The sequence below is a fragment of the Talpa occidentalis genome, unplaced genomic scaffold (assembly GCF_014898055.3).
Source record: "Talpa occidentalis isolate TD23 unplaced genomic scaffold, MPIMG_talOcc4v2.1 talOcc4.12, whole genome shotgun sequence".
In the NCBI taxonomy this organism is placed as follows: Eukaryota; Metazoa; Chordata; class Mammalia; order Eulipotyphla; family Talpidae; genus Talpa; species Talpa occidentalis.
The window spans coordinates 91,536,060-91,562,525 of NW_023601212.1; the positions used below are offsets into that span (position 1 = coordinate 91,536,060).

Sequence of the window (26,466 nt, forward strand, 5' to 3'; positions counted from 1 at the left end):
TATTCCATGGTATATATGTGCCACATCTTCTTGATCCAGTCATCTATTTTTGGGCATTTGGGTTGTTTCCAAAGCTTAGCTATTGTAAACAGTGCTGCTATAAACATAGGGGTGCAGGTGCTCTTTGGAATGGATGTTTCTGTGTCCTTTGGGTAAACACCTAGGAGTGGAATTGCTGGATCATATGGGAGCTCTATCTTTAGTAGTCTGAGGAACTCCAGACAGCTGTCCATAGTGGTTGGAGCAGTTTGCACTCCCACCAGCAGTGCAGGAGAGTTCCTTTTTCTCCACATCCTTGCCAACATTTGTTGTTGCTAGTTTTTTTAATATGTGCCATTCTCACTGGTGTAAGATGGTATCTCATGGTAGTTTTGATTTGCCTTTCCCTGATTGCAAGTGATGTTGAACATTTTTTCATATGCCTGTTGGCCATTTGCATTTCCTCTTCAGAGAAGTTTCTTTTTAGCTCTTCTGCCCATTTTTTGACTGGATTATTTCTTTGTTTTTGTTGAGTCTCGTCAGCTCTTTGTAGATTTTTGTCATCAGTCCTTTATCATTAGTGTTGGTGCACTGTGGGTTTTAATCTTTGTAAATATTTTTATTTTGAAACAATAAACATAAAGAAAAATTGATGACATAAATTTACAGATGAGTGAGTTGTTGAAAACATAACACCTGTGTAACCATTCACCCAAATCACAGAAATGGAACATGGCCAACACCTCAGATATCTCTCACTTCCTAAAGGAATCCATGGTCTTGACTTTTAAGTCCAATTCCTTCCTTTCCTTGAGAGTTTTCCTCTGAAGGAAATATTCCTAATACTCATGATTCTATTTTACTTGTGTTGGAACTTGATGTATGTAACCACATATTATTCTGTAATACATGGCTTCTTTTTCTTCAACATTATGTTTCTAAGATGGGTTCATGTTGTTTAATATTGTTGTGGTTACATTTTCATTGCTGTATAATATTTCACTTTATCAAGGTACACATTTTTATCAGTTCTATCATTAATGGGCATTTGGGTAGATTTCAGTTTGGGACTATGGATTAATACTGCCTTGAATTTTTGCACTTGTACCCTAGTGCCTATCAGCATGTACTTCTGTAGAGTTTTTCTAGAAGAGGAATTTCTAGGTCACATTGACATTGCATACTATCACCCTGGTTTTCAGAGTCTTGAACCACTTTGTATTTCTACTAGCAGAATAAGAGAATTCCCATTGTTCCACCTCCTTGACAGTATTTGTCAGAGCTTTTCATTTTTGTCAATCTGATGGACGTGTACTGTTGCTATGGTTTTATATTTGCATCCCTCCATATTTGTGCATAATTTTAGCTAACTTGAAATATGCTCTTTGAAATTTGTGGGCACTTATGTATCATTTAGAGATCGTAAATTTGAAAGAGTGCCTTCAAAAATCAAAACTAACACGTTTCAGAGTTAAAATATCAAGGAGTTCAATGACTGCCCTTATGAAGCTTATTCTGAAATAGAGCATAATTTTATCCCTGAAGCCCCAATCTGGCTGGATCCTGTTTCCTTCTAGATGTCAAAGCTTAGCATTCCTGATGATGACTTTGTCCAAACCCAGTAAAATCCAACCAGAGTGTAATTAATGACTACATGGGAAACTCCACCCACCTGATCTCCTTTAGCTAAAGCTGCAGAAGAATGAGGAAGACTTCCCCCACGACAACCACTGTCCTGTCCCTCACTCCTCTCTGCAGGTGCCAGGAGGGAGAACCCAGCCCACTCCAGCTGCTACCACACCTTAGTCACTTTCCCCATTTCCATCAGGAAATCCATCATTATTTTTATGATTGTTTTTGTATTATTTATGGAAAACTGCAGGGGAAAATTGGAGGAGAGAACTTGTAGGCTGTACCTATCTAACTACTAGAAATGTTCGCATCAGATTTTTCTATTTTCTCTGCAATTCCTTCTCTCTCTAAGGCTGTTACCATTCACCCTTTTCCTTTCCTTCCCTACACTCGGCCCAATATTGCTGCGTGTCCTGAGCAATTTATTTCCATCCCTTAATTTATTTCCTCCAGTTGGAAAGATAAAAACCCTCGGTTCACATAACTCCACTCTTCACAGAAGGCAGTGCCGTTCACTTGGGGGGTTATCTCTCACCCCTCTATGATTTATAAGAACACCCCTCTTAGCCACATTGAACGCTTCCCTAAGAGGAGTTCCAATAAACACATTTCCACCTTTTTAACATCCAAAGCTTCTGTGAACCCATTAGCCTCACCACCACCACCCACTTGTGACCAGCTCACAGGAGGTGACAGGACGTGGGAGACTTTCACTTGGCCTTGGCATCAGTAAAATGCCCAGAAGGCAAGAAAGTGAAGCAGTGTAAATGGTGCAGTTCACACGCAGAGAGGTTTGGTGGGGGCAGGGCGCCCAGGCCCTCTGACCTGAAGCTGTCAGCAACCCGTGTCCCCTAAGCCTCAGGTTCCCCTGCCTGGAGCACTGCAGTACTGGAGGGGAGCCGCTGCTGCCCCAGGAGCGAGAACAGTGGCGACAGCGGACAGGCATCCTGATCCACGAGGTCTATGGACAGTCAGAAACGGTAGGTGGGTGGTCCTTTCTGGGCCAGTCAGTACAGGCTGGGTGACCGAGCCCGATGGAGCCTCTGAGCCAGGTCACCAGGGAGCTCGGAAGCCCCGCTGGGTGCAAGGTGCTGCTGGGAGCTGCTGGGAGCTGCTGGGAGGCTCCAGAATTCTAGGCTAATTATGCCCCACGTCAGTTTGCAGAATGGCAATTCACAGCTTGTTGCCTAATCAAGAGACCATTTTGGACAAACTTTAAAAGGGGGTTGAGGTGGTGATGCACCGCCGCCCTGTGATCGTCAGGGGCAGCAGGACGAGGAGGCGCTCACTCTCCAGTACCTGCAAGCCCCGAGACTCCCCTTCCAAAGGCAGCGGCCCAAGCGGCAGGCTGGAGCGGACCTCAAAAGTTCATTTCTGGGTGTTTATGAAGACAGCATGCAAGTTGGATTGTGGGACACCACCAGGAGTAAATAGGGAACAGAGATGTTCTGTACACACCACACACTCCCCCCACCCCCTCTCACACACACACACACACACACACCACAGAATGTGACCCCAAAGAGCGCCACCGCACCGCAGCCCATCACTGCTCAACAGTCCCAGGTAAATGTTTATGAAGTGGACTCGCAGCTTCCCCTGGCAAGTGGACACAAGCCTGGCACACAGTGGGTACCCCGCACCCCAAGTGACATGCCCACAGCCCCAGGTACCCCTCTGGCCCCTGTAACCCCACACCTAGCACAGGCCCGGTCCAGGTGGGGCGCCACGTAGGTCCACTGGGGAGAGGTTGCCCTGGGGGTACCGCGTCAGACACAGCAGGGCCACCGTGTGATTCTGGCTGTTCTGTCACCAGCCTGGGCCGCGTGGGCACCTCCAACCCTCTTTCTCTTGTGGACAGGCACTGTGCTGTGGTAATCTCCGGGATGTGAAGCCCAAGCCCGGCTCCATGGGGAAGGCCTCCCCACCCTACGACGTCCAGGTCTGACCCCCGGGGTGCCGGCAGGTCTGGCTAGGGTCGGCTGGACTCGGACTGTGGCGTGAGGGCCAGTGCCCCTGCCCCCCAGCCTTCCGCCCCTCCTGCTGTTTGACCTCTGATTTCCCAGGAGGTTTTGCCACCCGGCCACGAGCAGGAGGGCGGCTCAGGGGACAGCCAGAAGCCTCGGGCACAAGGGGTGGAGAGGCGTCCTCCGGGTGGTGTGTGTGGCTTCCTCTACCAGCTTTTAGTTTTTGCTGATTTATTTTTTTTTTTAGCCCAAAGACACATTTGCGGTGTCTGTCTGTCTGTCTGAGACAGAGAGACTCTTGGCTCGGGCTTCGGCCCTTGTGGCTTTCAAAGACTTTTGATCATCTGATTCCATTTCTGGCAGGGTTTCTCCACCACAGCCCAGCCCTCGTTACCCCCGCTAGCGTCACAGAATAAGCTGGGGTGGGGCGGGACTTGGGGGTACCCTGCTGGGGGGATTCACAGGCCACTTGCTCCAGATCATCGACAGCAAAGGCAACGTCCTGCCCCCCAACACTGAAGGGAACATTGGCATCAGAGTGAAGCCCATCAAGCCCATAGGCCTCTTCATGTGCTACGAGGTAAGGCCGCCCTGTCTTCCCAGCTGCTCTATCACCCCATTCTCCCCTTCAGGCCCCATGGGCCCCCCAAGTGTTGATGACCACAGAGGCCTGGACAATCTCCAGTCCCCAAAGGTTACATAGTATAAGATTCCATTTATATAACATCCTTAAATGACAATATTATTAAATGGATAATGGATTAATCATTGCCAAGGGCTTAGGGTGGGGGTGGGGAGGGGATTGAGGAATGTGGCTGTGGGTACAAAGGAGCAACAGGAGAGTCTTGGCATGATGGGACTGTTCTGTGTCTTGATTGTGGGTCCTCTGCCCTGCACATGTGCTACAGTGCAGTGTGCTAACTTCTGTCTGTCTGTCTGTCTCTCTCACACATACACAACACACACAACACACACAGAGGAAGTAAAAAAATGTTATCAACGTTAATAACCAGGTTGTGATACTGAAATGTAGCCTTATAAGCTGCCCCCGCTGGGGGAAACTGAGTGAAGGATACATGGATCTCTGCATTATTTTAATTGCATGCAAATCTACAATTATCTTAACGTAAAAAGTTGAATTGAAAAATACCAGCCTTACAGACTTTCTGTGAGGATCACCTGAGGTGGTATTTGGGGAAGAAAATTCACTGGGCGTGTTTATGGCAACCTCCCAACCACCAGACGCTCTGTGTAGCTGAGCTGCTGACAGCGAGTAAGATAAACAGAGTTTATGTTCTACTCGAGATTTTGCCCTGTCGGGGTGCCAAACCAAATGAGTTATGATTTTGTTCATTGTTCTTGAGCCATCTTAACCCTGTCCACTGAGCGGGGAGTGCAAGGAAGACAGGTTCAGAGAGATTTCAAAAGGTTAGGGTTAGGGTTAGGAAGGAAGACTGGTTAAGAGAAATTTCAAAAGGTGCCAGAAGCAGGATCCAGAAACCCCAACTGGTGACTCTTCACCTCTTCAACAAAGGGGTGCCATTGTCTTTGCAGAACGACCCAGCCAAGACAGCCGAGGTGGAGTGTGGGGACTTTTATAACACTGGGGACAGAGCGACCATGGATGAAGAGGGCTACTTCTGGTTCCTGGGGAGGTCTGATGATGTCATTAATGCCTCCGGGTAGGTGCTGCTGACCCCAAGCCCGGAGCTTCACCCTCGCATGCCCTGACATTCCCCCATGCCTGGTAACCACCCAAGGCCTCATTCCCAGCAAGGCCTCCTCTGGGGTCCTGGCCTGGGGAGTCTGTGCACCTCCCCCAAATCCCTCACCCAGAAGAATCAAGCGATATGAAGCTCAAGAAGGTCCTGCAGGCAAATCATAATAAGACATCTTGCAATTTAAAGCTGATCTGGGAAGGGAGGCCCGACTTTGGTCCTGTTTGCTGGGGAGGCGCTTATTCTGTGTTCGCACTGCTCTGTGGGGTTGTAAACTCACAGCCAAACAGAGCAGCAGAAGTAGTAACAGTAACAGGTCACCTTCAGGCAGCTGAGTAAGGAAAGCCCCTCTCTGCTCTGTGCAAGTCATTGTGTGTGTCGTTCTCCTGAGGAAACTGAGTCCCTGGGCAGTGAAGAGAGTCTCCTACGGTTTGAAAGGCAGCGCAGCAGACAGCCAGGGATTTGAACCCAGGTCCTCTGGCTCCGAGGCCGTTGTCCCTAACCCTTCTGGATTCAGAGGAATAACGGCCCTTGCCAGTAGCAAGTTCCCTGGGACATTCCAGGGGAGTGAAGTTTATTTTCAATTTCTAAAACAAGGGCAGGTAGGACAAGGAATAAGACACAACTTTGCATGCTAGAGATAAAACTTGAGGTTTCCGAGAGGTTTCCTGCGGGTGGCATTGCTAGAGCCCAGTCCTCGCCCACCCCACCCCCAGTTGCACACCCACTGGGTGAGAGGCGAGCTGCCCTGAGCACCTGAGCCTCGCTTTTCTAGGGTGCAAGGCGGGTCTCCATCTTGCGTCATATTGCACAGCCATTTCTGACTCCCTCAGTGCCAAGGGAAGATGTGACCCTCTAAAACATGAGATTGGGGGGCTTGGGTCACCCCTGAGCGCTTGCTCGGAACCAGAGACGGAACCATTGGTCCCGCAGGTACCGCATCGGGCCTGCAGAGGTGGAGAACGCCCTGGCGGAGCATCCAGCGGTGGCCGAGTCAGCTGTGGTGGGCAGCCCGGACCCGACTCGCGGGGAGGTGAGGATGCCCCCGAGTCTGCGGGGGCTCTGGGCTGCAGGCGCAGGGAAACTCGCGGGGCCTGTCTCCCCAGCCCTGCTCCCGGGGAAGCGTGTGCACGTGCACGCTGTGGCCACCAGGGGGCACTGTGGGCGCCTCCGGGATCTAAGAGGCTGATGATGACGGTGATGGTTAATGAACTCTTACTATTCGGCTCATTTATCCTTCACGACAGCCTAGTGGTCTGGGACTGCCCCTACACCCTTTCAATGACAGGAAAACGAGCTATAAAGAGGCTGGCTAACTTGCCAGATAACACCAACACCGTTAATACTGACGAGGCACAAAGGGAATCCCAGCAGCCTGTCCAGAGCCTGCATCGATTAAAAAGTGTCCATGTGCACTACTGTGCACCGGGCCCTGCGAAATTAAGTGGCATCATGAGTAATAATATAAAAGTAGTAAATTAACCACAATTATGAAATGTCCACGAGGTTCCAGGCATAAATTGTATACAGAGTAGTAGTAAAATTGGTGACGATAGGCATAATAACAAGTTCAAGCTAACTTCATAATTTTTTAAAAAGATTTATTTATTAATGCATATAAGAGCTGGGGTACAGACCAGAGATGCAGGGGGTGAGAGGATTCACCAGAGACAGAGTGGGGAGCAGAACAGGCAGACTGACTGAAATACACTGCTGAGGGGAGCAGCGGGAGAGACAGGATGGGTCTGCTGCGCCATGTGGGTAGCTCCCTGGCCGGCTGGGGATCCAACTTATGCTGAAGAGGCTGCGGACAGCTTTGGACAGCTTCACAGTGCTGCGCCCAACCCCCTGCGCCACCAGGGAGGCCCTAACTTCATCATTTATATGTATTATCTCGCCAACCTTTTCCATAAACCTGATCAGCAATGAACCTGTATTGTCTCCATTTTGCAGAGAAGGATGCTGAGATTAAGGGGGGGTTAAATAATTTTCCAGTTCCTGTCCTTTACAAACGTTCAACTGTCACTAGTTGGCACTCACCCCGCGCCTCTGCTCTGCTCTGCAGGTGGTGAAGGCATTTGTGGTCCTGACCCAGCAGTTCATGACCCATGACCAGGCCCAGCTGACCAAGGAGCTGCAGGAGCACGTGAAGTCAGTGACGGCCCCATACAAGTACCCCAGGAAGGTGAGCAAGGGGTCTGGTCACCCTAAGCTGTTCCCAGGGAGCCCCAATCCCACAGGGTGGCAGGATGAAGCTTAGGGGGCCAACCGCACTAGGATTTTTCCTCTGCAAATGAGACAATTCAGCTAGCGGGTGGGTGGGGGGTGCAACCAACTTAATGTGATGGAAACTGTTCACTGTGTCAGAAGCCAAATGAATGCATTGCTGGCAGGTTAACCTAAAGTAAAAAGTATGCCCAGTTGTCCAAGAAGATTTATTATAATCTTTCAACGTTTGAAAAAGAAATCCAAATTGGCAACTTCCAAATTTTTAAAAACTATTCACAGTAAGAAACACATTGTTTTTGTAAATAAATACCTATACATATATATACAAAGAAAATTCACAAAATGATATTTATCCTTACAGTGTGCAATGCATTCTGTATTTTTATTCTACTTCATTTGCTTTAAATGTCACTTGCAATCTACAAAAATGTCCAACAATAGAGAATTGATTAACTTATTCATAAAATGGGATATTATCCTGTCATTTAAAATGATGAACTGTATCTTTTATTTTTAACATAAAAGCATGTAATAAAATTATTACTAAGAAAAACAGGCTATGAAAAAATATATATTATCCTATTCATTTAACATTAACATTTGAAAGCTTACTGAGGCTGAAGAGTGAACATTTCCTTCTTTTTTAATCATACTTTGCTGCCTTGTGTGAATATTTACCATACTGACAATGCAGCAATATGTATGAAGCTGCTGTGGGTCAGCACTACTTCCTAAGTGTCAGGCCCTGGGCTTTTGGCTCTAAGTACATTATTATTTCATTCAATCCTTCCACAGCCTCAGATGGTATAACCATCCTCTTGTCCAGAGAAACTGAGGCTCAGAGACTTGAACTGGCTGAATGACAGCTGCTAACAGCTGGAATTCAAACTCACATGTGTCTGGCACCAAAGTCTCAGTGCCTGTGGCCACTGAGAGTAGAAAGGGGTGTGTCCCCACTGGGAACGCCTAGCTGCCATTGTGGGTAACAGGCCAATCGCGTGGCTGATGAGGAAGGCTGCTGCCCTGCCAGTGCCAGAGTCCACCTTGGCTCTCTGCTCCGCGTAGCCTATCCTGGGAAAAGGATAAGGAGCGGCCACCATAAAGGGACCTGTCAAGTGCTATAAGAGATCACCAGAGAGGGTGTCCAGTCACGGTAATGCCTAGCTCCTCAGTTAGAGGTGACCCCGTCACTCCCACTATCATGCTGGGTCACAGGGCTGCGTCCAAGTTCATGGGGTCAGAAGAGACCCCAGCACGCTTGGTAGGGGGACCATGAAGGCCACCATGTGGTGCCAGTCTGTCTGGGGGGCTGTGCAGGCGCAGAAGAGGGGTGCGGGGCCTGGAGGAATTCCAGTGGTGCTAAAGCCATGATGGGTTCACTTTATCCTCAACCAGGTGGAGTTTGTTCCAGAGTTGCCCAAAACCGTCACTGGCAAGATTCGAAGGAGCGAACTTCGGAAAAGGGAGCTGGGTCAGAAGTAACCTGCAGCAAATGAGAAACCACTTTGACGTCGGCCAAATCCTGGGCTGCCTCAGTTTCCCTTCAGGGTGAGGGTGAGGAGGGGCGCATTGAAGTTGACTTGGAAGCACATCAGAAGGCCCAGCTCTCCAGAATAAACAGCAGTCACTCTCCTGCGTCCACGCCTCCTGTCCTGTGGGATGGCAGAGGGCCCGGGGCCGAGGCCGGAGGGAATAAGGCACTGGCATTGGTGTCAGTTTGCCCTGTGCTGGGTTTTCATCCTGTGGCTGAGCCTGTGCTAAATTCTGCCCCACTGGGGTTCACCCCTCCCCTCAGAGCTAGCAGGGCTCCCCACTGCTGGCCCTGGGGGTCTGCCAGCCCAGTAGACGCATAGGGCACAGGGCCAAGGCTCTGAGCAGCTCCTGCCCCTCTAGGTCCCAGCCTGGACCCCCTGGGTGAGCGATGGACATGCCCTGGCGACCCAGCAGGACCTCGTGGCTCTTCCAGCCCCTCCTGGGGCTCCCAGTCCCTCATTTCTACCCAGAGCCCTTGGAGTCTCACTCCTCAGCCTTCCGCCCTATGCCTCACCTGCTCATCTTGCCCCAGGGCCCAGGAATCCCTCCGGCCTTCCGCAAGGGCCCAGAGTCCCTCCCCAAACAAACCCCACCGCTGTCCAGCCCGCTCCTGTCCCCTGCCCTGGGGCTCTGCAGCCCGACCCTTCACCCCATCCATCCCGGGGGCCTGAGATGGGGCCACAGGCGCCTGGGAGGAGCAGAGGAGGAAGGGCCCAGCCCGAGGGTGGGGGATTGGGCGGGGAGAAGCACCTACGGTCCCCTTCCTGCCCCTCCGGGGGGCTCACCCTCAGGGACGTTCCCTCTGCAACTCCCATTTCTGGGTGCACACACATTCACAAGGAAATATACAAATCCCATGGTGCAGAAGCATGGTTGGAATCAGGCCAGCCTCATCTGGTGGCAGGCCCCAGGCAAGTGTGGGGTTTCAGACAACAGGGAAAACCAGTCCCCTCGTTGGGCAGATGCTGTAAGTCACAACCGCTGTGAAAGCTGAAAAAATAGCCAACACCAGAGTGAAGTCCCTCGAGAGAAACCGGCCCCGGGTCAGACCCGAGGGGCTGCCCTCCAGACAAGGGAGCACAGAGACGGGGCGTGGACACTGTCTCCCCAGGGCACTCACCATTTTTCCAAGGCGGGAATGGTTTCAAGTCGAAGTGGCAGCTTGCTGGGCTGAGGGAAGAGGCCAGTGTCCCATCGCAGCCCCGAGGATGGGTCTTCCCAGGGTGGTGTGGTCTGGGGGCCTGGACCAGAGCTGCTGCGCCACGTGGGTTGCTCCCTGGCTGGGCATCGAACTCCTGCTGCAGAGGCTTCAGATTGCTTCATAGTGCGGGGCTTAACCCCTTGCGCCACCAGGGAGGCCCCTCTCTTTTTTTTAATGAAGGAAAGAGAAATTTGAAAAACAGTGTAAAGGGCGCCAATTTTTTTTATTTCACCCAAAGAATCTGGCGAATCAACAAGGTTATCTGCTGCTTAGCGCAGGAGAAATTGTAGTCTCTGTTGATGAGACTGCGCTTCAGTGTTAAATTTATGTAAAAAAAAAATTAATTCTCTGTTTCGTTTGACACTCAAAAATAAGAGTTCTTTGGCTCCCGGACCCCGTGGGGAATTCGCACCCCAGCCAAGAGAACAGGCTTGGCCTGAGGGGTGCACCGCGGCTTGGAGAGGTGGTTCCCAGAATGGCCAGGAGGGGGCGCGCGGTCACCATGCGCGGGGAGCGGGCCGTTCCCCGCCGTGCGCGGCAATGTCCGGCAGAGGGCGCCCGCACTCTCCTTTCTGAGCCAGGGGCCCAGCCAGCGCTGGAGCACCCCATAGTTGGGCCTTAGGGACTGGAGCAGCTTCACCCTGAGAACAGGAGCTGTGCTTCTAGCAGCTTCTGCCCCCCCAACCCCCGCCCTGGGGATATGATGTGGAGGCTTTGGCGCCTTCTTAGTCTTTTTTCTTGTGAGGTTTATTTATTTATGCATACAAGAACTGGGGTACAGGCCGGGTGCACAGAAAAAAGGACAAAGACCGTGCACAGGACTGCTGGCCTCCTACCCCACCTCTTGGGACTGGCACTGAGCCCCTGCGCACACGGACAGAGGAAGAGCCTCATTCTGGCGCCAGAGAGCAGCAAACTCCAGGCTCCAGGGCGCTCCCCTGCTGTGATGCAGCAAAAGCAGGTTCAGGACACAAGAAACTAGCAAAGGTCAAAAAACTGAAATCAAGCCAGGGGAGGCACTGCCACCTCCTAGGAGCCCACAGGCAGGGACCGCATGGCAGTCCCAGCAGCGGGCTCCCCCCTGGATGCCTGGCAGCAGCAGTGACAGCAACTCCTAGTCGTACTTGCCTGCTGAGCAGTACCCAGGCTGGAGATGCTTTGCCAAGCACTGTGACTGGCACACCAAGAGCCCTCACTTCCCCACATCATGCCACCACCACCAGGAGGCAGGCGGGGCTGTGTCCAGAGCATCACCTGTAAGGTAATGACCTGGCGGGAGAAGATAGTGGCGCACACCTGGGCATCACCCCCCACCAGTGCCCCGCACGCCTCTAGGAGAACTCGCCCTCATCCTGCACCAAGAGCCTCACCTGCGTGGTGTTGCCTCCTGTAGCTCGCCATGAGACCTTGGTGGGTGGCTGGATCCAGATGTGTAGCCAGAGTTCTTCAACGCCTGGAGCAGCCTGGACGGGAACGGCCAGCCCCACAGCACTGGATGGGAGGGGACACTTAGCCTTTGCTGCAGGATAAAGGTTACATGGAAACACTCGCTATCCACCTCTAACCTGTTACCTCTGTGTAGTCACCTCTGCAGTCAGCAGCCAAGAGTCTTTAGCCAACTGGCTGGACAGTGGTGTGGGCCCAGAGCTTGGAGCAGGGATGCTCCAGCAAAGCCCCGGTGGGGATGGTGAATGCTCGGAGCTTAAGGCGATTTCCTCCCCGCTCTCATGGGCTACAGTGCGTGCAGTCTGTCTCCATAACTATGGGCTCGGGATAAGGACTCAGAGGCCAGGTGCCCCCACACCTGGACAAACTTCCACCCCAGGGCAGAGCAGAGAAGGGAGGCTTCAGGACTGGGCCCAGCTGGCCACTCTGAGAAGGAAACCCTACCCGAGCACTGAGAGGCTTTTTCCAGGTTTACCATCAGCATCTGGGGCTTCCTGAAATATTTGGGCAATGTTAGGGACTAGGATTAGCCCCGGGACTCACGTCATGAAAATTCATGGAAAGGAAAAGCATCTTGGATTGTTTTCAAGCCATTCCAAAAGAGCAACGAAGTCGAAGAAAAGACTATTAGACACGCTTCAAGGGAGCAGAGAGTCAGAGAGAAAGAAGCAGGCAGGGGCCGGCTGCCCGCACTGGGCCAGGTCCAGGGCTAAGCACGGTCAAGAGCACAGACCCCCTATCCGGGAAGCACTGAAGTCTTGAGCGGTTCCACCTCTACATGCAACCGTTTCCTGTCCAAGTGCTCCAGAATGAGGCAAGAGGAGACTATGCCGCTGAGGTAGAGACACAACAAGTCTTAATAAGACGATTAAGAAATTTTCTCTTAGGCACAAAAGAGCAATATACTCTCCTATGATTGGAGGTGTTTATGTGGGATGATTCGGCCTCAATGCAAGGGTTGTTCCTGACCCCTGGGCCTTCCAGATCCTTCTCTGGGAATCTGATGTATGCCAATAAAAACAATCCTATTGATCTGTTATCAGATTCTCTCTCTCTCCCCTCCTCCTCCTCCTCTGGGGGTAGAGGTGCTTTTATAATGAGTGAAAATTTTCCCAGCAGGATTCTGACATTTCTATACAGAAAATTGTAAGGCCATTAAGGTCTAAGGTCTTCCTACTTTGAGTAAATCAAATCTGCACATTTTACTTTAAACATCTTCTTCTATGATAGACAGATGTACATTTTTAAATTTTTTTTTCAATTCTCTTTTTTTATTTTATATATTTTTACGCAATGGAATATTACTCAGCAATCAAAAAAGATAAACTCATGCAATTAAACATCTTCTTAAAGGAAAAAAACAGCCCTCGTTCTCCTCTTGGTCCTGTCACTCCTCACTGCCCATTATGAACCGCCCCCAGGCTGCAGCCCTTCTCTTACCAGGCCCACCAGGCTCTGCACCCCCATGACCTGTCCTCTGGGGCACTGAGAGGGCCAGGAAGCAGGTGTTCGGAAGAGTCTGAGAAGGGAGGGGGGCAGAGTCAGAATTGAGGTGCGTGTGGCAGGAATGGGGTGCTGGACACTGGGAGAATAGGAGGGTCAGGGAAAGAGCAGGGTCAGATCAAGCCCTCGAGGGGAGGGAGGAGGACTCAGGTCAGCGGGTCAGCAGGACACAAGTGCAGGTGGACAGGACTCTTGGGAGTGACTCTTGGGAGCAGGTGGAGAGGGCGGGATCTGTTCTCCTTCTCCTGTCTGGCTGCTGCCTTACCCGGGTGATTTATAGTCTCCCCACCAATTCCAACTTTTGCCCCTTTCCATCACTGTGGGCTCCCTGGCGCCCTCCCCACACACCTGCCACCCCGATGAACAGCTCCAGGCCTCACAGACTGCCAGTTCCAGCCCCTCCTGCCCCAGGTGGCTTCTGCCCCACCCTGGCTGTTCTCTTCTTCCTTGCCCTTGGGCAGCGGCTGCAGAACAAAGCAGAGACAGAACCAGCAGAGGACCAAGGATGCAAGCAGAGGCGGTTCCACACGCCTCTCTCAGTCTAGACATCTTAACACCTGACACAGATGGACAGGGCACTCCCCTGTGTCACCCCGCTGCCTGCCAGCCCAGCCCTTACACCATGAACATAAATGGGAGACAATCCAGCTGACTCTCCTGGGTGATCTCCAGTTTCTCTAGGAATGTGAGGTTTTTTTCCTTTGTGTTTTATTTTTTCCTGAAAGCTGCACTTATCTATGCTTCTGTGGAAATACAGAAAGTATGCAAAAGTGTCTGGGAAGAGAAAAAATTACTTACAATGATCATTATACTATCGAGGCAAATATTGTCAACATCTTGACACTTTCATCTACACAATACTCCTGTTAACATTCTTTCCTTGAGATGTTATTTTTTAGTTTATTCATGTTAAGCAGAAAAAATAGAATACATCTCAAGGAATGAGACTTTTTTTAAAGAGAATTCACCAGCTTCCCTCTTGGAAGCTCAGGGACAACAGCCAGGGAGCTTCTCCTTTGGGGAAACAGCCATTAAAGATTCAGATATTTAAAAGCAACCATATAAGCAGGGAAAGTTAGAGATAAGAAATAGGAAGCATTTTGGTCTCATTTGAATCTGCGTAACTAAAATGAAGTGGAAGCCGTGGGGGGGGGGGTGACTATTGAGAATCAGGCCCCATGTCCAGGCATGTGCAGGTATGTATAGATACAAAGACCTACTGGAAGGAAATGTGAACAAGCCAGCCCACCACAAACCACTCAGGATTGCAACTCGACCAATCATTGCTCAACTAACTTTTCACCTGATCTGGATGTTATTGCCCCAGTTGGAACCCAACTCAAGCATAGCCTCATTTTTATAATGGACAATCATTCTGGAACCTGATGGACTTGTAATCCTTATTCAAATAGCTGACAGAAGTGACTATAATGCCAACTTTTCTGTGTGGATATAAGCCTTATCCCGTTCAGGCAAATCAAACACAATTCAAGAGCTTTTTGAATTTGTGTCCTGGGCTGAAGTCTAATAAAATTCCAAATAAATGCTTACAGTTTGCTTTCACCAGATCTTGTTCATTCTGGATGATAAAAGTCACTGTGTATGTCCACAAAAAGGCACAAACCAAACTGAGAAAACCTTCAGTTTATACCTCAGATTGAGCCTCAGTATAGAGAAAGCCAAAACAATTTCTTTGTTTGGCCCTGCCAAACAATTTCTTTTTTTTGGCCCTGCCAAAACCTGCAGGGCCTCCCTGGTGGCGTAGTGGGTTGAGCGCAGCGCTGTGGGGCTATCCGCAGCCTCTGCAGTGTGGGTTCGATTCCCGGCCAGCCAGGGAGATACCCACATAGCCCAGCAGACCTCTCCTGTCTCGTCCACTGCTCCCCTCAGCAGTGCTTTTGGTCCATAGGCCTGTACTGCTCCCCGCTCTGTCTCTGGTGAATCCTCTCATCCTCCTGCACCTCTGGCCTTTACCCCAGCTCTTGTATAAATAAATAAAAATCTTTAAAAAAAAGAAAACACCTGCAAATCCCAGGTAAGGAGGAGAATCAGATTTCCACCATTATCCTATTATTAGATTCAGATATCCAATGTTCATGGAATCATAACAACTGCATTCTGTTGGACCACAGCACGTCACAAGGTTATGGAGACCAAGGCCCAGCAACTTGTCATGTGAAAGCCAAGCCACCAGAGGAGACTGCTACAAGGAAAGCAGTTTAGCCAGGTACTGGGGACCTGAGAAGATGGCAGGTCCCAAGCAACCGTCTTGCCTCCTTAGGCTCAGTGAGGGCTTACTATGGAGGGGGAGGGGTCACATGGGCTGACTTACTGGCATCTGTGGTTGCTTTTCTCTTAGAAACCTTGTTAAGGTCTTAGACAACACCACTTTTTTGCAGAGTTTGCAAAATTCTGGTGAATTTTGTTATGGTAAGTGCTAGAACCAGCCAGTTCCTCCCTCGGGGCATTTGATTGAGATAGGAGAACTAGCTCCTGGTTTCTGTGTCATTTTGATTTCTGGGTTTTCAATTCCCAGCCAGCCTTGAGATCAGCTCAAGATTTTTTGATAAATTTCCAGTCTTTTCAGTGTCTGTAATCAAGTCTCAGAAAGTTTGATAAGTTAGGTAAGATTTTTTTTTTAATGTACTCTTAGGGTTTGAGAGCAAGTTAACCCTTCAGACTTTGTCTCACCCACACCCTCCCATTTTCAAAAAGTAGAAAAATAGGATCTACCTCTTAATAGGAGACTCTTCTAAGGGTTGTTGCCATTTTTGTAATCTACCATATAGGGTATCCTGGTCTTAGAAAAAACTGGTGACTTGTATTCTTTTCCTCCAATAGCTTCTAGTACTAGAAGTTCAGCCTTTGTCAGGGCCTCCCTGGTGGCACAAGGAGTTAAGTCTCAGCACTATGAAGCAATCTGCAGCCACTGCAGCACAAGTTCAAACCCTGGCCAGGGAGCTACACACATGGTGCAGCAGATCTCTCCTGGCTCTCCCGCTGCTCCCCTCAGCAGTGTATTTCAGAAGATCCACCTGTTCTGTTCTCCATTCTGTCTCTGGTGAATCCTCTTACCCCCTACACCTCTGGTCTGTACCCCATAAATAAATGGATAAATAAATGGATAAATAAATAAATAAATGGATCTTTTGAAAGAAAAAAATTTCAGCCTTTGTGCAACCAGACTTGTCCCAAAATATCTCCTTTTCCTAAGCATATAAGGGTAGGCTTAAGATCTGAGAGCTATGTAGAGACACATTCATTCTGCTATTTTGCGAAAGTCTGAAATTCCTTGAACAGGGTCAAGAACACTCATTTCTTAATTCAGGATGAAAATCTTTAAATTTATTGTTGTGTCCATTATACATTTATTTAAGTGCTCCCATTTTTGGCTGGCAGTTACATTCATTATTTCATAAGATTCCAATGTGTCAAGAATCTCCTGGGGGCAAGCAATCCTAGAACAATACCTGACTTTCACTATGTATTTGAATAACAATGACTTTCTCTACATACTTCTGTGTGCTAGTTTTCATTTTGAGCACTTAACATGTGAATTAAGTTACTCTTCATGGTGACTCTATGAGATAAGGACTCAAAGATCTTGACTCATACAATTTACAGGTGACTGGAGGCTCAGAGCGGTTAAGCAGCTTTCTAAAGGTCATCCACTAGCAGGTTAATTCATTTATTCCTTCCATAAGCATTCACTGAATGCTTTCTCTGCTATGTGCTGGCAATGTGACTGGACAAAATTAAGTGTCTGTGGGGAAAACAGACAAGAAATCAGGAAATAATTGCATTAGGCCATTTCTCATGATGAGGTAACCCAAGGCATGGAAATGTTTAGAAGGAACAATACCTTGGGTCAAAGGTAAAATGAAATTCAGGTCTAGGAGAATCAAATTCTGAGATTTTTAAGTGATATTTTCTTGGAAATAAGGACTTTCTTTGTGTGGGGAAATGTTCTACGAGTATGTTTATGAATAGTTCTTTAAATAATTAACATAGTTTGAACTACATTTATTAGGACTATTTTCCACTCTAATGTTAAGTAAATGTATGATATGCCAGTATCATCAAACTAAAACCAGTAATCCCGGCTTTCTGAAACTTGAATAAGTCCACCCATCATCCAAGGCAGTCATTGTTTATTCTCTCCTGGGTTTGGTGACATGGTTAGGAATTGGGGTGAAGAGTATCAACCCCCAATAACAAGGTTACACATCCCATAGATAGAAAAGTAAAGTTAAAATCTCTTCAAAATAATAGATCTTTAATATTTTATTGGACAAACAAGTATGTAATATCAATACCTTTCAAATAAGCTTTTTAGATTTGGCTAACTTGACCCTCCCCTCTTCTGATGAATATTGTGAGGTCTCCTTTCCCTACCTGAATGTCCCAAAATTTCCACCACCTACTCTGTCTGGAGAGGCAATCACTATTTTAGAATAAGCAATCCATATTTAGAAATGGGCACATTTCTAAAAGAAAACATCACTTTTTAATGGATTAAATATCCACTTGGATTCAATACCATTAATTCCTTTTTCCTGCTGATCAATCTCCTTCCTGTTCTACAATATTGCGTGATAAAATCCTATGTAAGTTCTGTCTTTTATAGCCTATCACACTTGGCATTGCAGCCTGTGACCTACTTCTGGCATTATATTAAAAATCAAGTTGCATCTGTTGCTTCTTCTTACCTCATAGTCCTGAAGCCCCACCTCCAAAAAGCAAAGGTGATTATCTTTTGGGCTCAGGAGCCAATGAAAGTCCACCAAGACTTGTCTGTTCTATGGTCAGGAAGATGCCTCTTTCCTCAGAACTAACAGCCACTTTACAAATTGTAAGTAGAGGGGACAGAAGACAACAGTTCCACCCTCCTTCCAACACCGGAAGCTCCCCACACAGACTTTTGACATTGGTAAATATTTACACTAATCTGCTCCCTCTTCAGAGATTTGTTGCGTGCATTCACGTGAGAAATGTTGCTTTATAGATTCATTCTCAGCACCCCAACCTCAAATTTATCTCTCTGAGCCACCCATCCACCCTGCCTTTTCTTCCATTTGCCTAGGCAGTTCCCCGTCTGAACCAAATGAGGGGCCAATTCCAGCTCTTCTCTTTGGTCCGGTGTGCCCGAATGGGACGTGGAGCCTGCTGCAAGCCAAAGAGAAAATTTGCCACTTGGACCTTCAGATCTCTTGACCACAGGACCCTCGGCCAAGCAGTGCCCCAGCACTTTAATTTTGCAAAGGATGTGCTGGACCATTGGTCCCAACTGGAAAAGGTAAAACTTGTGTTTTAACTTCGAAATATTGGCCAGGGCCAACTGGAGGGGTTTACAACCAAAGATGATAAAATTCAAACCCTCTCTGTGCCTGGTGCTAGAAAGTATAAATCCAGAGGAGAGATGTTATAGCAAAATGCTAAGAACACAGGCGTGACAGCCAGACAGACCTGTGTTCAAATTCTGGCTTTGTCAAATTTGAGCAAATTTTTTACCCCTAAAGCCTAGTTTTCTTATTGGTAAAATGTAAATGTTAGTTTCAAAGTGTTGTTGAGAAGATTAAAGGAAACAATTAATAAAAAAGTGCCTAGCATAGGATTTAACAGCTTGCAAATACTCTGTTTTTATCACCACTTGTAAATATTATTGTCAGAATGATATGATTTATTTCTCATTCAACAAACCTATTCTGAGCATTTCCCAGCACTAAGTTTTAGAGACCCAACCCCAGAGTTGCTCACAGTTGGATGCTTTCTTTTTTTCCCTCTAAGCAAGAGAGAACCACAAAGGGTAAGAGGCAGGAGGGACAAAGGGAAATAAGTTTACATCTGGGTGATGGAATTTAGAAAGATTTTGTAAAGCAGGGAGACAAGACTGGATCCTGAAGAATGGGTAGAATTTCAACAAAGACATATGGAGAAAGAAGCTGTAGGCAAAGAAAATGTGAGTAGAAATAGGACAATAAGAAACTATGAGAAATATTCAGGGGTATATTGACTGAGTATAGGGTCATATAAAAAAGTAGTGAGTTTTTTTACACCGATGTCTTAAAATAATAACAATACAAAACACCACAAAACAAAAGCAGACAATTATAAATCAGAGACATCCTGCAGGGGAGGTGGGAGAGGGATCAGAGGGAGGGAGGGAGGCGCACAGGGGACTAAGGGGCTGGTGCACGGGTGCATTGGGGAAGGAAACTCTATGGGGACTACACCTGGGGGGGTGGGGGGAAGCAAATATTGTTTAAAAATGAACAATGATGTAAAAAAAAAAATAAATGAATATATAAAAAGTAGTCAGTTTTGAGGGGGGAAAGGCAAGAAGCTGTTGAAACCAAAAAGGGCCTGAAGACTGAGGGATGGAGTTTGGAACTGGTGTGATTGGGTGTCGGGAGCTACCGAAGGATTTTGAGTTGGAACAGAGTTGCCAGAGGTCAGACAAGGATATTAGATCAGGAACTTGAGAAGTACTCCCACGGCCTCAGGAATAAATCATATTGCAGATGGTTTCATATTTAACAGCTCACATGAAAACTTCAGGAAGCTGGAGAAATAGCTATGGGTTCTCGGCCTGGCCCTGGAACACCCCCCACCCCCCAGCCCCCCTCCACCCCCCAAACCCCCCCACCCCCACAACCACCAAAAAAAAAAAAAACCCATCATTGATAAGCAAACAGAAAATTGATGGAGAGAGGGTCTGGGTGTGTTATCCTTATTCATCATGTGCGGAGGACGGATTGGGGAACACCCTGCCCACTCCCCATTTCCCCTGTTGTAATGATTGGTTCTAAAATGGCCACATGGAGAAGGATCCTGTGGACCAGGCCACTGTCAGTGCAGGAAGGAGGAGAAAGGTGAGATAAAGAGACGGAGGGAGCAAAGAGGTTGACAAGGGAGAAAGAAGTGGGGTCAGGAAAGAGGACAGAAGTAGGAAAGAGAAGAGGAGAGAGAGGACAGAAGGGAAGGCCGACGAAGAGGGTGGGAGGAGGAAGCCACTTCTCTTCCTCCATCATCCAGAGGGAAGGGAAACCCACCCTCTAGAATGGAGAGGAAAGCTTCGTCGGGAAGGAGATGCTTACAAGGGCTGGATCCTTCATCTGTGCCCCCACGAAGCAGTGTTGGAAAATAGAGGCTTTCTTTCTCACAAATTGCCCCACTGAAAAATAAATTGCAGCAGTCAATAAGGTATGTTTGGGGGCAAAAATAAAATTAGAATGGGTCGGGAAGAAGACGCTCTTTCTCTCCAAACAAGATGGCGCCCTGGGAAGTCTTTGCCTTCTTCTAGGCAAGGCTGTTTCAACACCGCCAATGTCGAGTTTCCTCTACATTTGTTGAAACTCCTCAGTACCAGCAGGCCAGTTGCTTAAACATTAAAATATTTCATGCCTCTTGAGAAATAGTCGCTGCTCCCAAGGCCCCAAGCATCCTGGACTGTCTTTAAGATCTGACCACTCAAGAGTGGTATCTGACCGGTATGGGCCTCCAGGAGCCATGGTCCATGTTGACTAATAGCAAATATTTTGAATATCATCCCACTTAGGATGGACACAGGGAGGCTCACCCTGCTCTCTGGGAAGTCAACACCGAAGGAGAAGAGGATAAATGGAGCTTTGAGAGGATGAGTCATTTCTCCCAGAAGGCAGCCAGCATCCTCTCAGACACCTGCGGCCTCAACCGTGGGGACCGGCTGATGATAATCCTGGGCCCCGCACCGGAAACCTACTGCATCTTCCTGGCCTGTGTGCAGTTAGGTGAGGCTGGGGAGGGACCCCACATGGGAATTCAGGTGGAATCTTGACCTCAAATCATTCACACCATGGAGAGGTGTTAAAGGGATGGCCCTCAATTCCTGAATTTCTCTCATGGTATCGGGGTCTTTAAACAGGCCTTGGTTGAACCCCACTTCAACCACTGACCACACTTACAGTGTACTGTAAGGCCACTCTGAGTCAGTTTCCTTGTCTATGAACTAAGCAGAGAGATAGAACCAGTCTTACTGCATTTCTATGAGAATTAAAAAGCAAATAATCCATGTAGCATGCTAGGCTACCAGGCCATTCGTGGCTTCAAGGAAATATAAAGCTCTGTCCAAGCTCAGTCAACATCAAGGAACAAAACAAACACCCCTCGCCCTCTTGGGGTCTCAGTTCCCACATCTGTAAAGAGCGTGGGGACAGTCCTAAGAGGGCCCTCTCCATTCCCGTATTGGACAGTCCTGGGGAACCCCCAAATGATCTTGAGGTGAGGTTTGGGATGCTTTTAGGATGTCCTTCCCCTTGTGGCATCTGACAGGCCTCTGAGGCTCACTCTCCAGCGAAAATATCACCAGCAGGAAATGCCTCCATCATGGGCAATCTCGCAGGGGTACTGATGTGAGGGTACTGATGAAAAATCCCACTCTAATTCAGGCCTCCTTGTCTTCTCCCCTCAGAATACAGAATACAGGCATCCTTTTTTTTTTTTTTTTCTCTTTAGTAATTGGGAGACTCCCGTGAAATTCAAATAATTGTCTCTAAGATGGTCCAAGCTTGCATCATTAGGAGTTGTCCAAAATGACGTAGTTGATTATTGCCTTTGCCTGCTAACAGGTTTGTTAGTCAGGAAAACCTGAAAAAAGTGACTCAAAGAGCAAATTCCCTTGAGAATGCCAGGTGGTGGCACAGACCGAAGAGAAAGAAGCGAGTCGGGGCCTCCCTGGTGGTGCAGTGGTTAAAGAGCTCTACCTGGCTATGGCCAGCCACTGCAGCACGAGTTGGATTCACCAGCCAGGGAGCTACCCACATGGCGCAGGAGACCTCCCCTGTCTCGCTGCTGCTCCCCTCAGCAGTGTATTTCAGTAGATCTGCCTGTCCTGCTCCCCACTCTGTCTCTGGTGAATCCTCTCACCCCCCCCCCACACCTCTGGCCTACACCCCAGTTCCTGTATGCATAAATAAATAAATCTTAAAAAAAAAAAAAGAAGTGAGCCAGCCCTACGCTCGTGTACACCCGGGATCCCAAAGTCTTCCCAGTTCCCACTGGACTAGGTTATCCTGAGGGGCACGGACCCGTTTGGCCCGGGCCCAGCGGCTCTTTCATTTGAGGTCAAGTTATATGAAGGGATTTCTGTGGCCGTGTCCAGCATAGGCTGCAGCTATCAGTCCAAAGCAGGGTAGGGGCCATTTACATGGTAATAATTAAAATGATTTACAGTGATCAATGGATACATGAATGGTTCTGCTTAGTTCATCTGTTTGGTTTTTTGGTATACCACGTATGAGTGAGAGCATACAGCATGTATCTTTTGCTGTCTTGCTTATTTTGCTAAGTTCACTAATCCCCTCTAGGGCTAGCCATACTCACCTTTCACAAGTTGAATACTATTCCATTGTGTATAGACAACACATCTTCTTTATTCACCCACTAGTCAGAGGGCACTTAGTTTGTTTCCAGCTCTTCACTATTATAAATAATGCTGTAATGAACTTGACAGTACATTATGTCTCTTTGAATTAGTGCTTTCCTAGTCTTCTGATAAATAGCCAGAAGTGAAATCTCAGGGTCATATTGTAATTATGTTCTTTTTTTAAAATGATTTATTTTTTATGCATACAAGAACTGAGGTACAGGCTAGCAGTGTGGTGGGTGAGAGGATTCACCAGCGACAGAGGAGGGAGAAGAACAGGTGGATCTACTGAAATACACTGCTGAGGGGAGCAGTGGGTGAGATCAGAGAGGTCTGCTGCACCATGTGGGTAGCTCCCTGGCCAGCCAGGGATCAAACTTGTGCTTCAGAGACTTCTGACAGCTTCATAGTGCTGTGCTTAACCCCTTGCGCCACCAGGGAGGCCCTGTAATTATGTTATTAATTTTTTGAAGAATTTCCATAAGGGCTATGCCAATTTCCATTCCCAGCACTTATAAGGGCTCCCTTCTGTCCACATCCTAACACTTGTTGCTCCCTGTCATTTGGATAATAGTCATGTTATTGGTTGTATGCTAGTATGTCCTTGTTCTGATTTACCTTTCTCTAACAATAAGAGATGATGAAAATCTTTTCATGAGCTTACTGGACATCTGCATGTCTTCTGTAGAGAAGAGTCTATTCAGATCCTCTGCCCATTTTTAATAAGACTGTTTTTTTTGTTATTGAGTTTTATGTGTTCTTTGTATATTTTGAATATTAACCCCTTGTCAGATATATAATATACAAATAGCTTCTCCCACTCAGTAGGATATCTTTTCGTTGTAATGCTGGTTTCTTTTGCTGTGTAGATCCTTTTCAGTTTGATGTAGTCCCAATTGTTTAGTTTTACTTTTGTTTGCCTTGCCATTGTAGTGAGTACCAAAACTCATCTGAAGGCTGATATCAAGGAGTATGTCACCTATGTTTTCTTTTACATATCTTATTGTTTCAGGTCTTATATCCAGGTCTTTAATCCATTTTGAATTAACTTTTGTATATGGTATTAGATAGTGGTGTAATTTCATACTCTTGCCAGAAATGCAATACTATTTATTAAAGAGACTTTCCTAGTTCCATTGTTCTTAGCTTTTCTATCAAAAACAAGTTGTCCTTATATGTGTGATTTTATTTCTGGGCTCTCAACTCTGTTCTTTTAATCTGTGTGACTGTTTTTATTCCAATACCATGCTATTTTCATTACTCTCACTTTGTAGCATAGTTTGAAGTCAGCAAGTATGTCACCTCAGTTTGTGTTCCTTATTGTCAGGATTGTTTTGCTACGAGGACCTTTTGTAGTTCAAAATAAATTTCATGATTTGGTCTGACTGGCTAGCTTAGTTGGTAGAGCATGAGCACAATGTTTTTAAGATTCACCCGTATTATAGCATGTATTAACACTCCATTCTTTTATGGATGTATAGTACTCCATTTTACATATATACCTACATATGTGTGTATTGTATTTTGTTTATCCATGTTAGAGGAGGTGGGAAATGTCTGCACTGGTAAACCAGATCCTTTAGAAAATTAGGAAGTCTGTAACAGGGTGTATAAGCATTATGGTAAGACAGGCAATATCATAATCAATTTTTCCAGAAATATTCAAACTCTCCAGACCTGAGCAGTCAAGGGAAGCCTCTGCTTGACACAATCGTAGAACAATCTGGGGCAGCAGACACACCCAGTCTGTGCCACTCACCTAGTTAGCCCAAAATAAGTATCATATGGATGAAAGGAAGATTAAGGAACAGCCCATGAACAGAGGAAGGACATTTTGTGTCTAATGCAAATCCAGGAACCCACACACCAGCCATTGTCAGGCAAGGGAGAAAGAACAAAGAGGGCCTTTCTGTAACCCCCTTGCATCACTCAATTTCAAAATCAGCCTACATTTCAAATAACTATCTGACCCATGAAAAGCAGCCCATGGAAATTATGGGCTGCTTGAAGGGGAAAAGGTAAATGGTAACAAAGGTCGGTGCCCCCCCCACTTCTCAGTTGTTCGCTGGCTGCCATTTTGTTGCTGGCCCAATGGCGAGGTTACATCCCAGAGAGAGATAGTATTCAAGAGACCACCTGTGCTTGCCAGAATACTCGAGGAGATATTCTCACTTAAAAAATATGAATAAAATCTTCCTTTGTGGCTCTTGTAGGAATCACCTTTGTGCCAGGAACACCCCAAATGACTGCCAAGGAGATTCTCTATCAGCTGCACACATCTAAGGCCCAATGCATTGTGGTCAACAAGGCTGTGGTTCCACTTGTTGACTCTGTGCTGTCCAACTGCCCCACCTTGAAGACCAAGCTCTTGGTATCAGATAAGAGCTATGATGGATGGTTGGATTTCAGGGATTTGATGCGGTGAGCGGGCACTGATACTAAACAGGGCACTAAAATCAAGAAAATGTCCGACTTTGGAAGGCATATGTGAGAAGCAATGTGGGTAATGTGGAAGGAGAGAGGGGAGCAGGTCAGTAACGTCTGGTCAGTAATGTCTGTCTGACGGGAGAACACTCCCAACACAGGAATGCCTGATCTGTCTTACAAGTTCTCAGTCTTAGTGAAAGTCTTACCTCCCAAAATTGGGAGTGTTAATTCTGGGAGAAGGCTGACCAAGAAAAACACAAAGAGGTTAAAATAAAGTAATGGCATTAATTTGGGAGCCTTAGATCTGAAAATTGGAGAGCACAAATTCAAGTCTTAGCCCAAATTGTGTCCCACTGAGGGATTTTTTTTTTTGACAAATGATAAATGAGCAAGACAGACTGCAAAAGAAGCTTCAAAAAAAGCAGGGCATTGAGAAGGAGTAACCTGATGTGAGAGGGGAGCATTACTTTAGATTTAGTGGCTTCTGGGGAGAGAACATTTAAGCTGAGATTTGAATGCCAACATGGCAACCTTTTGAAAATCCATGGGGACCATGTCCTTGGCACAGGGATCACTGAGGGAAAGGAGGGCCGGAGGCAGGAGTGCCCTGGATCTGTTTTGAGGAACAGGAAGGATGCCAAATATGGTGAGTAAGAGAGTGGGTGGACAGGGCTGTAGAGCAAGAGACAGTGACATAGATGCCCTGTAGATTATGCAGGAAGCCATCTGGGAAACCCTGGAGAGAAGGACTTGATTGGATTTACTTTGTTGACACCCACACTCTGGCAGCTGGAGGAACAATAGAGCACAAAAAAGGGAGTAATAAGACCGGGATGCAGGCTGGTGCAGCTGTTCAGGTGAGAGGCCACCTTGGCCAAGAAGGAGCAAACTGACAGGACTCACTTCTGGCACTAAACGAAAAGGAACACCCAAATACTCAGTGACAGAGAGAAATACCATTTGAACTTTAAAATAAATTTTTAAACATGCATGCGTTTATAAAATAATCAAAAAAACAATTTGAAGTTTTAAAATCTATATTTGTATCTAACTTTGATGTTTGTATTGTAGATTTAAAGTTTATAACTACAAGGTCGTCTTGGAAGTCTTTTAAAATCCAATTAATTTTTAATATTCTCTGAAATTAAAGAAAATCAAATTGGCAAACTACCGTCCTTGGACTAGCTGCTTATTTTTTAAAGATTTTTATTTATTTATGCATACAAGAACTGGGGTACAGGCCAGAGGTGCGGGGGGCATGAGAGGATTCACCAGAGACAGAGTGGGGAGCAGAACGTGAAGACTGAATGAAATACACTGCTGAGGGGAGCAGCGGGTGAGACAGGAGAGGTCTGCTGTGCCATGTGGGTCAGCTCCCTGGCCAGGGATCAAACTTGTGCTGCAGAGGCTGGGATTGCTTCACAGTGC

At 47.3% G+C, this 26,466-nt stretch overlaps 3 protein-coding genes across 3 annotated transcripts in view; 2 read left to right on the forward strand and 1 right to left on the reverse strand.

Annotated features, from left to right (window-relative positions):
• The window catches only part of LOC119241867 (acyl-coenzyme A synthetase ACSM1, mitochondrial-like), a 52,679-nt gene extending 43,520 nt beyond the window's left edge, over positions 1-9,159 (forward strand). The window contains 7 exon segments of the mRNA XM_054692913.1: positions 2,468-2,591; positions 3,473-3,553; positions 4,057-4,158; positions 5,133-5,260; positions 6,230-6,329; positions 7,362-7,481; positions 8,921-9,159. Of these exon segments, the coding sequence (XP_054548888.1) occupies positions 2,468-2,591; positions 3,473-3,553; positions 4,057-4,158; positions 5,133-5,260; positions 6,230-6,329; positions 7,362-7,481; positions 8,921-9,007 (742 nt within the window). The 3' untranslated portion in view covers positions 9,008-9,159.
• Positions 1-26,466, reverse strand: part of LOC119242359 (acyl-coenzyme A synthetase ACSM6, mitochondrial-like) — a 272,902-nt gene that overhangs the window by 114,472 nt on the left and 131,964 nt on the right. The gene's annotated exons all lie outside the window — the stretch shown is intronic.
• LOC119241863 (acyl-coenzyme A synthetase ACSM1, mitochondrial-like) overlaps positions 18,313-26,466 on the forward strand; it is a 34,299-nt gene continuing 26,145 nt past the window's right edge. Inside the window, exons 1-3 of the mRNA XM_054693819.1 lie at positions 18,313-18,504; positions 20,767-20,977; positions 24,825-25,032. Coding sequence (XP_054549794.1) covers positions 18,313-18,504; positions 20,767-20,977; positions 24,825-25,032 — 611 coding nt within the window. The remainder of the gene's footprint in view (positions 18,505-20,766; positions 20,978-24,824; positions 25,033-26,466) is intronic.